General features: G+C 43.1%; 2 protein-coding genes across 8 annotated transcripts in view; both read left to right on the top strand.

Annotated features, from left to right (window-relative positions):
- Positions 1–17,319, top strand: part of AFF4 (ALF transcription elongation factor 4) — an 82,386-nt gene that overhangs the window by 2,448 nt on the left and 62,619 nt on the right. Inside the window, exons 1-2 of one of the 7 annotated variants that reach the window (XM_055112641.2) lie at positions 6,017–9,377; positions 12,794–12,816. The exons of 5 other annotated variants lie outside the window; for them this stretch is intronic. The gene's annotated coding sequence lies outside the window, so the exon portion shown is untranslated. Of the gene's footprint in view, positions 1–6,016; positions 9,378–12,793; positions 12,817–17,319 lie in introns of those variants that run through there. One more of the 7 variants, XM_055112640.2, reaches the window with a different exon arrangement.
- LOC103783402 (uncharacterized) lies at positions 377–5,769 on the top strand. The gene has a single exon (XM_055112646.2). It carries the CDS (start codon positions 494–496, stop codon positions 1,064–1,066), a length of 573 nt encoding a protein of 190 aa, XP_054968621.1. The 5' UTR covers positions 377–493; the 3' UTR covers positions 1,067–5,769.

The following is a 17,319-nucleotide window of genomic DNA, read 5'->3' as shown; positions in this document are numbered from 1 at the left end:
ACAGTAGGCAAATTTTACTTTAAATAAAATTTTGCTTCAAGTGGGGACAAGATGGGGTGTCTGAAAAAAGAGCCTAGCTGTGTTAATTGGAACATGATCTACAATTTGGGAGTGTAAGGTGAAGCTGTGTAATTAAGAATTCTTAAAGATTGAATATTTTTGTTCTGAGTCACTTTCTACTTGTCAGATTCTCACATTCAGGTTGATACATTCTCTTCTGTGTACTCTTGAGTTATTGTACCCTTTTTGTAGCAATATATTCTGCAGCTGGGCCTGGTGGTTCACGCCTGTAATCCTAGCACTTTAGCACTTTGAGAGGCCGAGGTGGGCGGATCACCTGAGGTCAGGAGTTCTAGACCAGCCTGGCCAACATAATGAAACCCCGTCTCTACTAAAAATACAAGAATTAGCCAGGTGTGGTGGTGCACACCTGTAGTTCTAGCTACTTGAGAGGCTGAGGCATGAGAACCAAATTAGCCAGACATGGTGGTACATGCCTGTAGTCCCAGCTACTCCAGAGGCTGAGGCAAGAGAATCGCTTGAGAATCGCTTGAACTGGGAGGCGAAGGTTGCAGTAAGCCGAGATCACACCACTGGAGTGCAGTGGCTCCATCTCTGCTCACTGCAACCTCTGCCTCCTGGGTTCAAGCGATTCTCCTGCCTCAGCCTCCTGAGTAGTTGGGATTGCAGGTACACACTACCATTCCCAGCTAATGTTTTTTGTATTTTTAGTAGAGACGGGGTTTCAGCAGGTTGGTCAGACTGGTCTCGAACTCCTGACCTCGTGATCCACACGCCTCGGCCTCCCCAAAGTGTTGGGATTACAGGCATGAGCACTGCGCCCGGCCAACCTAGGCGATGTCTCAAACAAGCAGAAGCCTACTATATATTTTGCACTGTAATTTTCTTTTTTTCCCTGTCTCTTGCAGATATTGAGGGATGCATAATAATTTTCTTACAGATCTGTTACAGGGTCTTTGAGGAAGTACTATATTTATTCCTCTTTTTATCTTCCTCAGTATTTTACACAATTACTAGATTGAATTTGAATGTGATAATATTTTGAACTTGAAATTGTTGTTCTATCAACTTATCTAAGATTTCACAAAAAGGTAATGTAAAGAAAGCTGTATGAGCAAAGGATCAGTATTTGAAAGGGAAAAACCTGTCAGTTTCAGAAGATGAGACAGAAGATGAAGCTTTCTGAAAGTTATATATTTTGCCTTTTTTGAGAAGGTAAGGTAAATGCTGTAGTTTTATGTGTACCTGAGAGGAACAAATAAAACAGGTATTTCTTCCTTTGTGGCCATCCACTGGTTTAGAATGGAGTTCAAAATCTATGAGGACTTTTCTTTGTGGTATTTTTAATAAAATCAAAGAGGTATTCTTAAGTATTGAGAGCACACCTGGACAATGACCCAGAAGTACAGCATGTACTATAAAAAATTGATGACTTAGATTTTTTTTTACTTTAGCTTTATTCTACAGATATCTCACTATGAAGACTTTTCTATACGATATAAAGGTTCCCAGCTCTCCTGCATCCTTATTATGTTTTACCCATTCCCTTATTCATTTCCTCTGATAAGTTGGAACAATTCTATTTGATTTCTGGGAGGGTGTTAGCTAGTCTCAGTTATTGTGAAAGAAGGTGTAGTGACTAAAGACTGCATAAAGCTAACCTGACCTGTTACCTTGCTGCTTTTTCCTTTGGTTTAAGAAAAGCGCTCCTACTGGCCAGGTGCAGTGGCTCATGCCTGTAATCCCAGCACTTTGGGAGGCTGAGGCGGGCGGATCACGAGGTCAGGAGATCGAGACCATCCTGGCTAACACTAAAAGAATACAAAACATTAGCTGGGTGTGGTGGCAGGCGCCTGTAGTCCCAGCTACTTGGGAGGCTGAGGCAGCAGAATGGCGTGAACCCAGGAGGCGGAGCTTGCAGTGAGTCGAGATCGCACCACTGCACTCCAGCCTGGGCAACAGAGCGAGACTCCGTCTCAAAAAAAAGAAAAAAAGAAAAGCACTCCTACTTGTTGTTAACTCCCTATACATACCCTTCTTGGTTATTTGAAGTAATACTCTAGTACACGGAAGAGGGCAGTAATACATGTTCCAGTTACTGAGTTTTGGCACATCATCTGCATTCCTATTTGTCTTGATGTTCATTTTCGCTGGTATCATATCTTGAAAGTTTTAACGATACTGGGGCACAGAAAATATTAGAACCTCCAAATTCAATTCCAGAGTATTCCAAAACATTTTAATACTAGAACTATCTATTCTATTTTTGAAGAAAAAAAAATCTTAGCTGCCTGCTTTATCAGCTATTCTTTATTTTTAAAAATCTGTAACCTTGCTGGGCCCGGTGGCTCATGCCTGTAATCCCAGCACTTTGGGAGGCCAAGGTGGGCGGATCACGAGGTCGAGAGATCAAGACAATCCTGGACAATATGGTGAAACCCCGTCTTTACTAAAAATACAAAAATTAGCTGGGCATGGTGGCGCCTGTAGTCCCAGCTACTTGGGAGGCTGAGGCAGGAGAATCGCTTGAACCTGGGAGGCGGAGGTTGCAGTGAGCTGAGATCGCACCACTGCACTCCAGCCTGGCAACACAGCAAGACTCCATCTCAAAAAAAAAAAAAAAAAAATCTGTAACCTGAGGAATGTTCTGACAGAAGGCATTTTATGTAACTTTTTCTCTCTTGGAGTTCTTAATGAACTGTGTTGGTGGCTTTTAGGCAAGGAAACATAGCTTATTAGTGGATACTGTTTTAAACTAATTACTTCAATAATCATTTCCTAGGACAGGTAAAAGAACTTCATGTATTCTTTTCCCAAGGTTGTTGGGTAGGAGGAATCAGGGTCTGACATGAATAGACTGCACTGGAAAGCCAGTATGGTTTGATTATCCAGAGATCTGTTCGGGGACAGGGCTGCCTAGAGTTGCTTTGGGCCTAATAGCTCTCCCAGGATTTTGTCAGTTTGGAGTTGCCTAGTGGGTTATGACTTTTCCTTTTCATGTCATCATTAGGGAAGGGACAGTTTTATGGAGAGATGAGTACCAGCCAATACTCTGCAGAGACACACCTTCTCACCTTTTTGCAGTTGCTTCCATTTCTTCCAATTGGAATATTATTTCTTCTAACTTGTTTCTTACCTGTTAAAATTTCACCGTTTTTAAAGGCCTGATTTACGTTTCATTGCGTTCTTGAAGTTTTGGTTAATTCTTCACCCCACTCCAGTTGTGATCTACTTCCTTTCAATCTCTGCATCACTTTGTAGCTCCTTTTTTTTTTTTTTTTTTTTTTTTTTTTTTTTTTTTTTTTTGAGACAGGGTCTCACTCTGTCATCCAGGCTGGAGTGCAGTGATGTGATCTTGGCTCACTGCAACCTCTGCTTCCCAGGCTCAAGCAATTTTCATAACTCAGCCTCCCGAGTAGCTAGGACTACAGGTGTGCACCACCATGCCCTGCTAATTTTTTTTGTATTTTTTGTAGAAATGGGGTTTCGCCCTGTTGTCCAGGCTGGTGTACCTCTTTTAATTATTTGTTATGCAGCTACTATGGGACTATAGCCTGCTGAGTAACATCACGAAAAATGTATTAGGGAAGACACTAGTAAAAGAAGGACTGTAAGTGTTGTAATATTTCATTATGTGTTTCTAAAATATAAAGATTAAAACAATCCCAATATTATACACTAAAAAAAGTAACACTCATTCCTTAATATCATCAATATCAAGTGTTCACATTTCCCTGATTATAGTTTTTGTATTGTTTTTACAATTTTTGTGAATTAGGATCCAAATAAGGTCTGTATATATTACATTGGGTTTAGGTAATCGATACTTTTTTCTTCTAATCTATAAGTTTTCCTCTATCTTTTTATTGTGGTTATTCCCATACAATTGGTTTGTTGAAGAAGCCAGGTCTTTGCCCTATGATACTTCTCAGAATCTAGATTGTGTTGATGAGATCCCAGTGGTTTCATGTAATACGTTCTTTTGTCCCTTGTATTTTCTGTAAATTTTATTTATTTTATTTTTTTTATTTCTATTATTTGAGATGGAGTCTTGCACTGTCACCCAGGCTAGAGTACAGTGGCATGATCTGAACTCACTGCAACCTCCGCTTCCTGGATTTCAAGCAGTCCTGCCCCAGCCTCCTGAGTAGCTGGGTCTACAGGCGCCTGCCACCATGCCCAGCCAATTTTTGTATTTTTAGTAGAGACAGGGTTTTGCTATGTTGACCAGGCTGATCTCGAACTCCTGACCTCAGGTGATCTGCCTGCCTCGGCCTCCCAAAGTGCTGGGATTATACGTATGAGCCACTGCACCCGTCCTTTCTGTAAATTTTAATAGTTAACATCTAGAAGTCTGATCTGATTTAGCATTAAATAAAATAACATTTTAAATAGTGACATTTTAAATAATAATAATAATTATTATTTTTTTGGACAGGACTGCACTCGGTTACCCAGGCTGGAGTGCATGGGGCAGTCACGGCTCACTGCAGCCTTGATCTGCTGCACATATGTGATCCTCCTGCCTCAGCCTTCCAAGTAGCTAGGACTACAGGCACGAGCCACCATACCTGGCTAAATTTTTTGGTTTTTGCAAAGATGGGGTCTTGCTGTATTGCCTGGGCTGGTTACAAATTCCTGGCCTCAGGTAGTCCTCCCACCTCAGCCACTCAGTGTGCTGAGATTCCAGGCATGAGTTACTGCACCTGGCCATTTTTCCGTTTTTTTTTTTTTTTTTTTTTTTTTTGAGACGAAGTCTCACACTGTCACCCAGGCTGGAGTGCAATGGTGCAATCTTGGCTCACCACAACCTTCACCTCCCAGATTCAACTGATTCTCCTGCCTCAGCCTCCTGAGTAGCTGGGATTACAGGCACCTGCCACCATGCCTGGCTAATTTTTGTATTTTTAGTAGAGATGGGGTTTCACTATGTTGGTCAGGCTGGTCTTGAACTCCTGACCTCATGATCTGCCTGCCTCAGCCTCCCAAAGTGCTGGGATTACAGGTGTGAGCCACCTTGCCTGGCCCATGTTTACATTTTTAAATGGTGGGAGAAAAATCATTTTTTTTAGCAAGTCAATATTTTAGGAAACTCAGATTTCTCTCTCTCGCTCTCTTTTTTTTTTTTTCCTGAGATGGAGTCTTGCTCTGTTGCCCAGGCTGGAGTGCAGTGGCATGATCTCGGCTCACTGCAGCCTCCGCCTCCCAGGTTCAAGTGATTCTCCCTGCTTCAGCCTCCCGAGTAGCTGGGATTACAGGTGTGCGCCACCACACCTAGCTAATTTTTGTAGTTTTAGTAGAGATGGGGTTTCGCCAGGTTGGCCAGGCTGGTCTTGAACTTCTGACCTCTGGTAATCCACCTGCCTTAGCCTTCCAAGGTGCTGGGATTACAAGCATGAGCCACTGGGCCCGGCCAGGAAACTCAGATTTCAGTGTCCATAAATAAAGTTTTACTGGAACACAGGCAGCACACCCGTTTGTTTTTTGTTTATGTATTGTCTGTGGCTGCTTTTGCTGCTGTGATGGCAGAATTTAGTAATTGTGACTATATGGCCTGCCAAACCTGAAATATTTACTGTGGCCCTAAAAACATTTGTTGAATCCAGCCTTAGTGGATACTTGGGTTTGAGGATTTCTTTAGGGTTGAGCAGTTAGTTACAAGGTCCCCATTTACTTGGTGGCTGTTAGGGTTTTTTGTTTGTAGAATATGTATATTTGTGTAATACATATGAGTATAATACACATATATTTACATGTATTACGTGTATTATATATTTATATATTACACATCTTGTGCATTATATTATATATACTATACTATATAGTATAGTATATATTATATAGTAAGTATAGTATATAATATATGTAGCATATATAATATACTCTGATGTATATTATATACTATATAATCTGTGTAATACATGTATATATTTTGTGTGTGTGTGTGTGTATATATATATATATATATATATTTTTTTTTTTTTTTTTTTTTTTTGAGATGGAATCTCACTCTGTCACCCAGGCTGGAGTGCAGTGGCATGATCTTGGCTCACTGCAACCTCTGCCTTCCGGGTTCAAGCGATTCTCCTGCCTCAGCCTCCTGAGTAGCTGGGATTACAGGCGCTCGCCACCACGCCCGGCTACTTTTTGTATTTTTAGTAGAGATGGGGGTTTCACCATGTTGATCAGGCTGGTCTTGAACTCCTGACCTCGTGATCTGCCCGCCTTGGCCTCCCAAAGTGTTCAGATTACAGGCATAAGTCGCTACACCTGACCTGTATAGTTGTATGTACGCTATTATGTCGTATACTATGCAAGTGAGCATTACCGTCTGAGCTTTGCTTCCTATCAGATCAGATTCTCATAGTGATACAGACAGGAGGCAGGGAAATACTGGCTAGAAGTGGGTGGGGTACCTGGTGAGGGCCCCTCAAGCTTGGACCCATAACCCTAAATAAGAACTTCACATCCCTGTTTTCCTGCCTGAATGTTTCCTTTTCCATAACCACTCTGGCCCACCACGCCCCTCCACCCTGTACCCATAAAAACTCCAAGCTCCACTAGCAGAGGAACAGAGTGGTATGGCAGAGGAGAGAAGAGAAGAAGCACAGAGGAGAAGCAGCAGCTGGACACCGGAGACTATGGGTTGGAGAGGATTTCAGCTGGGGACAGCTGAGCTCCAGGGGAAGGTTATCTTCCCACTCCATCCCTTTTCCAGCTCCCCATCCTGCTGAGAGCCACTTCCACCACTCAATACAATCTCTGCATTCAGCATCCTTCAAGTTCATGTGACCTGATTCTTCCTGGATACCGGAGAAGAACCTGGGTACCAAGAGGGCAGGATGTGAAAGGCTATCACCCTGACCTTCCAGTGAGCTTAACACTTAGCCATCCGTGGACAGCAAATGATAAAAGAGCATTGTTTGTAACACACACCCTCTGGGGCTCCAGAGGTCGTGGGCAACCACCCCTAGATGCTGCCATGGGCCGGTATGGGGTTAATTCCTGCTGGCACCCAAAAGCTTCTGCACCCACTCACCCTGTGTGCTTCCCCTCCCACAAGGGGTTTGAGCATGGCGGGTAAGCAAGTGAGCCACCCCTGTCACAAGTCACGTGATGGGGTCGAGGGAACTCTGCCGTGTCAATAGGAGCTCGAACCCTGTTGTGAACTGCACATGCAAGGGATCTAGGTTGCATACTCCTTCTGAGAATCTAACTAATGCCTGATGATCTGAGGTGAAATGGTTTTCTTTCAAAATCATCTCCCCGCAACCCCTGTCCATCCATGGAAAAATTGTCGTCTGTGAAACTGGTCCCTGGTGCCAAAAAGATTGGGAACTGCTCATCTGCATGACTTTCCTGAATCTGGAATGCACACTGTGTTCAAGAACTGGAAGGGACTGGTAGAAAGTATGAGATTAATCTGATGAGGAGACAAGAGTCAGATCAAGTAGAATATTGTAAGCCATGTTGAGGACTTTAAAGTTTATCTTAAAGTAAACGGAAAGCTTATTTAAAAATTTTAAGCAGGAGTTAGGCAATCTGACCTGACTTTTGTCTTAGAAAGATTACTTTGGCTGCCGTATGGCATATAAAGAGAGACCGAGGGAAGTAGAAGTCCAATTAGAAAGGCTGTAGCGTTTATTCAAGCCGAAGATAAAATGTGGTGTGTTTTGAACGGTGGCAGTGGAAAAAGAAGTGAGGAGGGAGATTCAAAATATATTTTGGCAGTTATGGTGATGGATTAGATTTGAAGAGAGGTTGAAGGAAGAATTCAGCAAAAGCAGTTGGCTGGCTGGATGCATTACTATTAGGATGAGGATCACTGGAGGAGGAGTGGTTGGTGATAAGGGAAAGCAGATCAGAAAATTAATTTTAGATGTATTAAGATTGAGATTTTTGGGATTGGGCATGGTGACTCATTACAAAGTTCTTGTAATCCCAGCACTTTGGGAGGCTGGGGTGGTAGGATTACTTGAGGCCAGGAGTTTTAGACCAGCCTGGGCAACATAGTGAGATCTTGTCTCTACAAAAAATTAAAAAGAAAAAAAAATTACCCAGGTGTGGTGTCATGCATCCTTTAGTCCCAGCTACTCAGGAGGCTGAGGTGGGAGGAGCACTTACCTAAGGAGTTTGAGGTTACAGTGAACTATGATTGCACCACTGCACTCCAGCCTGGGTGACAGACTGAGACCCTGTCTCTAAAAAATAAAAAATCGAAATTAAAAAAAACAGAGATTTCTTAGTTTTGAAGCCTTTGGGATTAAAAAAAAAGATAATACAATTTTTTTTTTTTTTAATAGAGACAGATTCTCCCTATGTTGCCTAGGCTGGTCTTGAATTCCTGAGCTCAAGCAGTCCTCTCACCTTGCCCTCCCAAAGTGCTGAGATTACAGGCATGAGATGTAGTGCCTAGCCCTGATTTAGATTTCTTAGATAGCCAAAGGGCATTGTCAAACAGGTTCCTGGATGTGTGGTTTTGTATTTCAGAAGAGAAAGTGTCATGGGGAGCATATGTGGGCGTTCTGGTTGTAGGCATAGAGTTGTTTTTTTTGTTGTTTTTTGTTTTTTGTTTGAGACAGTCTCACTCCGTCACTTAAACTAGAATGCAGTGGTACGATCTTGGCTCACTGCAACCTCTGCCTCCCAGGTTCAAGTGATTCTCATGCCACAGCCTCTCGAGTAGGTGGAATTACAGGCATGCACCACTATGCCCAGTTAATTTTTTTTGTTATTTTTAGCAGAGATGGAGTTTCACCATGTTGGCTAGGCTGGTCTTGAACTCCTGACCTCAAGTGATCTGCCTGCCTTGGCCTCCCAAAATGCTGGGATTACAGGTGTGAGCCACCGCGCCTGGCCACATAGAGATATTTTAAGCTTTGGGAATGTAAGGAGAGGATATAAAATGAACGAGAATAAGACCCATGTCTGAGCACAGTGGAGCACCACTTTTGAAGACATCTGGTAGGTAGGATGGGAAGAGCCAGAGGAACTGGGGAAGCTGGGAAGGCTAAGTGTTACAGAAGCCAAAGAGTATATCAAGGAGAGATAAGTGGCTGAATGTATTGAATGGTAAGTCAAGTAAAATGATAAAATATCTGTTGAATTTAGCAATATGGAAGTTGCTAATGATCTTGGCAAAGAAATATGATGTGGGAAATCGGAAACAGAATGTTGGGAAATTGGAAACAGAATGTTGGGAAATTGGAAACAGTAGAATGTTGAATAGTGATTGGTTACGGACGGCATTTTGGAAAGTATTAGTAATTTGGCTGTATCTACTAAAGTTGAAAATGTTCATCCTCTGCAGTAGTTCCACTTCTAGCTGTCTATTCTAGAAGAACTCTCACTCATTGGTACAAAGAGATGTGCATAAAAATGATCATTTAGCATTGTTTGTAATGGCAGAGAAAGGGGAAACTACCTAAATATGTGTCATCTGGAGAGTAGATAAGTAAACTGTGTGGATACACAGTGAAAATAAATGAACTACAGCAATGGATTAACCTCATAATGCGAGGATTCAAAAAACTGAGTTGTTAAGAGTATACCTTTTTAATAATGTTGAAAAAATATGCAAAACAATTCAGTTTCTTATTTAGAGATATATACATATGTAGTAAAAGTACAAAGAAAATTCCTACCTGGGTGTGGTGGCTCATGCCAATAATCCCAGCACTTTGGGAGGCCGAGGTGGGCCGATCACTTGAGGTCAGGAGTTTGAGACCAGCCTAGGCAATATGGTGAAACCCCATCTCTACTGAAAATACAAAAATTAGCCTGGTGTTGTGGCAGGTGCCTGTAGTCCCAGCTACTTGGGAGGCTGAGGCAGGAGAATTGCTTGAACCTGGGATGTGGAGGTTGCAATGAGCCGAGATCGTGCCACTGCACTCCAGCCTGGGGAACCAAGTGAGACTCTGTCTGAAAAAAAAAGAAAAAGAAAAGAAATTCCTGAGAATGGTTGACACCAAAATCAGAATAGTGTCTACTGCTTACAGGGGGAGAGAGTACTTGGAGATGTGATCAGGAGAAGTACACAGCAGCCTTCAACTATGTTGGTAATGCTTTTATTTCCTAAGGTGGTTGTTTGATGGGTAGCACAACTGTTCACTGTATTGGTCCTTATCTTTTAGGGTAATATTTTATAAAATGAGTGGTTGCTGAGGAGGTGGAGAATCACCAAAAGTCCTTTTGAGAAGCTTGGCTGGAGAGAGATGTGGGGCCAATGAAGACTTTTTTTTTTTTTTTTGAGACGGAGTCTTGCTTTGTTGCCCAGGCTGGAGTGCAGTGTGGCGATCTCTGCTCGCTGCAACCTCTGCCTCCTGGTTCAAGCGATTCTCCTGCTTCAGCTTCCTGAGTAGCTAGGACTACAGGTTTGCACCACCACGCCTGGCTAATTTTTGTAATTTTAGTAGAGACAGGGTTTTGCCATGTTGGCCAGGCTGGTCTTGAACTCCTGGCCTCAAGTGATCTGCCCGTCTTAGCCTCCCAGAGTGCTGGGATTACAGCAGACATGAGCCACCATGCCTGGCCTTTTTAAAAATTTTTTTTAAGAAGAATATGTTTGAATGCTGATGGAAAGGATTCGTAGGATTCACTAGAGATGGAGAAGTTGAAGTTGTTGGAGAAAAAATCGCAACTGCTAAAGGTCTAGAAGATAGCAAAATGAGGATAATTGTTCTTTGTTAGGAAGATTCGAGTTTTTTTCCTTTGTCACTGGGAGGGAAGAGAATAGATGTAGACGCTGATAGTTTGAAAGTTGATGGTTGATTGATAAAAATATTTTTCTTCCATTTTTTTTATTTTTATTTTATTTTATTTTTGAGATGGAGTCTCGCACCGTCGCCTGGGCTGGAGTGCAGTGGCGCAATCTTGGCTCACTGCAACCTCTGCCTCCTGGGTTCAAGCGATTGTCCTACCTCAGCCTCCCGAGTAGCTAGGATTACAGGCGCCCACCACCATGCCTAGCTTGCTTGCTTGTTTATTTATTTATTTATTTATTTATTTATTTATTTATTGAGATGGAGTTTCGCTCTTATTGCCCAGGCTAGAGTGCAATGGCACGATCTTGGCTCACTGCAACCTCTGTCTCCCGTTCAAGTGATTCTCCTGCCTCAGCCTCCCAGGTAGCTGGGATTACAGGCATGTGCCACCATTCCTGGCTAATTTTGTATTTTTAGTAGAGACGGGGTTTCTCCATGTTGGTCAGGCTGGTCTTGAACTCCCAACCTCAGGTGATCCGTCTGCCTCGGCCTCCCAAGGTGCTGGAATTACAGGCGTGAGCCATCGCGCCCGGCCAGGCACGGCTTATTTTTTGTATTTTTAGTTGAGATGGGGTTTCACCATGTTGGCCAGGCTGGTCTTGAACTCCTGACCTCGTGATCCGCCCGCCTCGGCCTCCCAGAGTGCTGGGATTACAGGCGTGAGCCACCATGCCTGGCTGCTTTTCATTTTCATTTATTTATTTTTGAGACCAGGTCTTGCTCTGTTGGCCATGCTGGAGTGCAGTGGCACAAACATAGCTCACTGCAGCCTCAAACTCCTGGGCTCCAGTGATCCTTCTGCGTCAGTCTCCAAGTAGCGAGGACTACAGGCATGCACCACCTTTCCTGGCTAATTTTTACTTTTTTTTTTTTTTTTTTGAGACAGAGTCTCGCTCTAGTGCAGTGGCGCGATCTCTGCTCAGTGCTAGCTCTGCCTCCCGGGTTCGCGCCATTCTCCCGCCTCAGCCTCCCGAGTAGCCGGGACTGCAGGCACTCACCATCACGCCTGGCGTGGGCGCGCGTGCGTGTGTGTGTGTGGTACACATGGGGTTTCACCGTGTTAGCCAGGATAGTCTCAATCTCCTGGCCTCGTGATCCACCCGCAGGATGGTCTCAGTCTCCTGGCCTTGTGATCCACCCGCCTCAGCCTCCCAAAGTGCTGGGATTACAGGCTTGAGCCACCGTGCCTGGCCTAATTTTTACATTTTTTAAGAGATGAGGTCTCACTTTGTTGCCCAGGCTGGTCTGGAACTCCTGGGCTCAAGCAGTCCTTCCACCTTGGCCTCCCAAAGTGCGGGGATTGCAGGTATGAGCCACTGGGCCTGGCCCATTGTTTCTTAAAGCAGAAAAATAATTTATTCCAAAAGATGGCAGAGAGCCAGGTATGATGGCTTATGCCTGTAGTCTCAGCTACTCTGAAGGCTGTGGCAGGGGGATTGCTTGAGCCAAAGAATTTGAAACAAGCCTGAGCAATATGGCAAGACCCCATCTCAAAAAAAAAAAAAAAAAAAAAGACGGCAGAAATAAGATTTTCATCCTGAAAATGTAATTTGGTGTAGTTTTGTTGGGATCTTCCCTCTCAACATGCCTTCCTACTGATTGCCCCACTGGAGTCTTTTTTGTCTAGTAGCAGTTTTTAGACCCGTCACTGAGTCCCATGTTTTGATAAGGCAAGAGCCATCTTCAAATCTATAAATTCCAAGGGATAGATTAATATATTTCTCAGAAGAGAGCATCTTCTGTCTTAGAAGAGTCCATAAACATTGTGTGGAATCAGCACAGTTTAGGTTAAGTACACACATAATTCATCAAAGTGTAAATAAGGTCAAGGAAAAAGTACTGCATTGTGAAAAAAAATTCAAATGTATGAACATTTAAGGCAGCTGATGCCCCAAACAGGCAAAGTCGAAGAAGGTGGCCTGCATTTGGAGGTGATTTTGCATCCAAAAAGGAATTCGCTTTCTTGATTTCAATGACTGAACACTGTAAAACATGTCTTCTTCCTCAAGGCCAATGATGCTTCAGATACCAGGTGGTTTCATCTTTCAGTCATGGTCTATAGAGAGGGTTGCATTGGGCCAAAATTGCAATCAGCCAAAAGAGAGTGGCAAACTGAACAGGTCACCATCATGGTGATGATAACTCCCCAGTTAGGCCGCTTAGGGACGAACTAGGGCACAAAGAAGCCAACAAAGCCCCAGAACATGCTCGTCACTGTGAGGCCATGATAACGCTGTGTTTGCTGCTGGAGCTGCCTCTCTCTGATTTTTAGTATTGTTTTTTAATCTTTGTCCATTAAGACAAGGTTATTTGTGAATGAAAATTAGGATTGTGGGGAGTCCCAGAACTTCGTGAAATACTTGTGAGGAATGGGAAAGAACATTCATCAGAGAAAAACAGTACAATTTCACTTTGGGAGGCTGAGGTGGGCGGATCATGAGGTCAGGAGATTGAGACCATCTTGGCCAACATGGTGAAACCCTGTCTCTACTAAAATACAAAAGATTAGCCAGACGTGTTGGCGGGTGCCTGTAGTCCCAGCTGTTTGGGAGGCTGAGGCACGAGAATTGCTTGAACCCAGGAGGCGGAGGTTGCAGTGAGCCGAGATCGTGCCACTGCATTCCAGCCTGGCGACAGAGCAAGACTCCATCTCAAAAAAAAAAGCACAATTTCTGGGAAACTTTGAGGGACGAGTTGAGAATGATTTATGAAATACAGTAAGAAATTCACATAATACATAAGGATGTGATGAAGAAAGCAAAAATGTGTGGAATTGTTATCTTTGTTTTCACGTTTTTCACTACATTATTTTAAACCTGAAGGCTATAGAAGTCTCATGACTAACTTTGGGGCAAAGGTCCTTCTGTGCTAAATATTGTCTTGGGACCTGATGTTTTGTTATTGGCTTTGATCTGTAGGTGTACAACCTTTGTTTCCCTGACATGTAGGAAGTGACCTCTTCAGACTGTCTCATGGGTAGAGAAATTCTACCAAATGAGGCCAAGAGGGATTTATGTACTGTTGAGGCTTTGTGCTTTAGCATAGTGCATTGTGGTAAAGTTACAGTTTAATAGCAGTTGTAATATACTGGGTTTGAAAATAATTGAAATATTAGCTCAAATCTCATTTTGACTTTCAGAGTTTAAATCACTCAATAATCTTATAGTTGAATGACTCTGTTTTTCAGTAGGATAGTTATTTTAAGACACTAAGTGAAAAAAACAAAAAACAAAAAACATTGTAACAAATTCTGACCTCCCTTGAATGGGGGATGTTAGAATACACATTTTACACTAAATAGTTTTAATTTTTTGTTTTTGAGGCAGAGTCTCACTCTGTTGTGCAGGCTGGAGTGGAGTGGCACAATCTCGGCTCACTGCAATTTTTGCCTCCCAGATTCAAATGATTCTCTTGCCTCAGCCTCCCGAGTAGCTGGGACTACAGGTGCACGTTACCACACCCGGCTAATTTTTGTAGTTTTAGTAGAGATGGGGTTTGGCCGTGTTGGCCAGGCTGGTCTTGAACTCCTGACCTCACGTGATCCACTGCCTTAGTCTCCCAAAGTGCTGGGATTACAGATGCCAGCCACAACGCTCGGTTGTTTTAAATTTTTTAAAATTAAACTTGCAAAAAGTCATAAAGTGTTTTATATACTTATTTAATTTATTTGAGACAGAGTCTCACTCAGTCGCCACAAAGTGCAGTGGCATGATCTCGGCTCACTGCAACCTCTGCCTCCCGGGTTCAAGCAATTCTCGTGCCTCCACCTCCCAAGTAGCTGGGACTACAGGAGCATGCCACCACGCCTGACCTAAAATGTTTTATAACTAATGTATGTGTTTATAAAAAAATTATAGAATGCATTTAATTCCTAGGAATACACATTTAAATTTTTATTTTTACGGTGTACTAATTTTTTTATTGTGGCAAAATATAACATAAAATTTACTATTTTAATAATTTTACATATACAATTCAGTGGCATTAAGTACATTCACAGTGTTGTACAATCATCAATACTGTCTGTTTCCAGAACTTTTTCATCATCCCAAACAGAACCTCCCCACCTCTATTCTATTTTCGGTCTCTATGAATTTGCCTATTCCAGGTGCCTCATATTAAGTAGAATCATACAATATGTGTCCTTTTGTGTCTGACTTATTTCACATAGCATAACGTTTCAAGGTTCATCTATGTTGTAGCATGTATCAGAATTTCATTCCTTATGGGTAAATAGTATTCCATTATGTATGTATGTATATATACCACATTTTGCTTATCCGTGTTGATGGATCGTCATCTGTTGATGGACACTTGGGTTGTTTCCATCTTTTCGCTATTGTGAACAGTGCTGCTATGAACATTGGTGTACATGGATCTGTTTGAGTCTCTGCTTTCGGTTCTTTTGGATATATTCCTAGGAGTAAAATTGCTGGATCCTATGGTAATTATTTGTTAAAGTTTTTGAGGAACTGCCAATCCATAGCAGCTGCACCATTGCACATTCCCACCAGCAGTGCACAAAGGTTACAATTTGTCTGCATCCTCACCAACACGTGTTATTTTGTGTTTTTGTTTTTATCATAGCCATCCTAATGGGTGTGGAGTGATATTGTGGGTTTTTTTCTTTCACTAAACTTTACTTGTTTATTAATTTATTTTTTTTGAGACAGAGTTTTGCTCTTGTTGCCCAGGCTGGAGTGCAATGGTGCAATCGTGGCTCACCACAACCTCCGCATCCCGGGTTCAAGCAATTCTCCTGCCTCATCCTCCCGAGTAGCTGGAATTACAGGCTTGCGCCACCACGCCTGGCTAATTTTGTATTTTTAGTAGAGACGGGGTTTTTCCATGTTGGTCAGGCTAGTCTCAAACTCCTGACCTCAGATGATCCGCCTGCCTCAGCCTCCGAAAGTGCTAGGATTACAGGCGCGAGCCACCGTGCCCGGCCTGTTTATTTTTATTTTTATTTTGAGATGGAGTCTTGTTCTGTCGCCCAGGCTGGAGTGCAGTGCAGTGGTGCAATGTTGGCTCACTGCAACCTCCACCTCCCAGGTTCAAGCAATTCTCCTGTCTCAGCCTCCCAAGTAGCTGGGATTACAGGTGCCCACCACCATGCCCAGCTAATTTTTGTATTTTTAGTGGAGACGGAGTTTCACTATGTTGGCCAGGCTGGTCTCGAACTCCTGATCTCAGGTGATCCTCCCGCCTTGGCCTCCCAAAGTGCTGGGTTTACAGGCGTGACCCACCGTGCCCAGTGTTGTTTGTTTTTAAAAGTAGGCAGTCAAGTGTGGGAGTGAGAAGGGGTCAAAGACTAGAGCAAGGGGTTCAGTCTATAACTTGACTGTGAACAATCAGTTGAGATAACTGACTACCTTCGAACCAGCCTCTCATTAAACTTTGTTTCATGGGTCTCAAAATTCTGAGACAGATTCTTGGTTAAGTCGCTTCCATTAAACAGTACTGATTTTAAAAACTAGTAATTTAAAACTGCCACATGAAAAAAACTCAAAATGGATCACAAAACAGTCATCTTTTCCTTCTGAAGATTTCACCATGCACTGTTATCATTAACCAGTCTTTTACTGTTAAACTTAAATGGCCAATCGAAACAAACAATTCTGAGACTGTTCTTCTACCATTGATTGAGACTGGGGTGGCAGGTATTAGGGATGATATTCATTTAGTCTTCCGAGCTTTCTGGGCAGACTCGATGATATTGCCAGGTCCAGGAGCCTTCTTGTCCACTGTTTGTTTTTTTTTTTTAATTAAAAAAAATTTTTTTTTCTTTTTTTTTTTTTGAGATGGAGTTTCACTCTTGTTGCCCAGGGTGGAGTGCAATGACATGGTCACGGCTCACTGCAACCTCCACCTCCCGTGTTCAAGTGATTCTCCTGCCTCAGCCTCTCAAGTAGCTGGGATTACAGGCGCCTGCCACCATGCTTGGCTAATTTTTGTATTTTTAGTAGAGATGGGGTTTCACTCTGTTGGCCAGACTGGTCTTGAACTCCTGACCTCAGGTTGTCCGCCTGCCTCAGCCTCCAAAGTGCTGGGATTACGGGCGTGAGCCAATTTTAAATTTTTTGAGAGAGAGTCTCACTCTGTCACTCAGGCTGGAGTGCAGTGATACTATCTTGACTCATTTGAACTTCTACCTCTCAGGCTCAAGCATTCCCCAGACCTCAGTTTCCTGAGTAGCTGGGACCACAGACGCATGCCACCACACCCAGCTAGTTTTTTGTGTTTTTTGTAGAGATGGAGTTTCACCATGTTGCCCAGGGTGGTCTCAAACTCCTGAGCTCGAGTGATTCTCCTGCCATGGCTTCCAAAGTGCTGGGATTACAGGTGTGAACCACCGTGCCTGACCTTCTGGCCTTATCCTCTGTTTTTTTTTGTTTTTGTTTTTGTTTTTTTTGAGACAGAGTCGCGCGCTGTCGCCCAGGCTGGAGTGCAGTGGTGCCATCTCCGCTCACTGCAATCTCCGCCTCCCGGGTTCACGCCATTCTCCTGCCTCAGCCTCCTGAATAGCCGGGACTAC

This window comes from Pan paniscus, chromosome 4 (genome assembly GCF_029289425.2).
Source record: "Pan paniscus chromosome 4, NHGRI_mPanPan1-v2.0_pri, whole genome shotgun sequence".
In the NCBI taxonomy this organism is placed as follows: Eukaryota; Metazoa; Chordata; class Mammalia; order Primates; family Hominidae; genus Pan; species Pan paniscus.
This window is presented reverse-complemented; position numbering and strand designations above follow the sequence as displayed.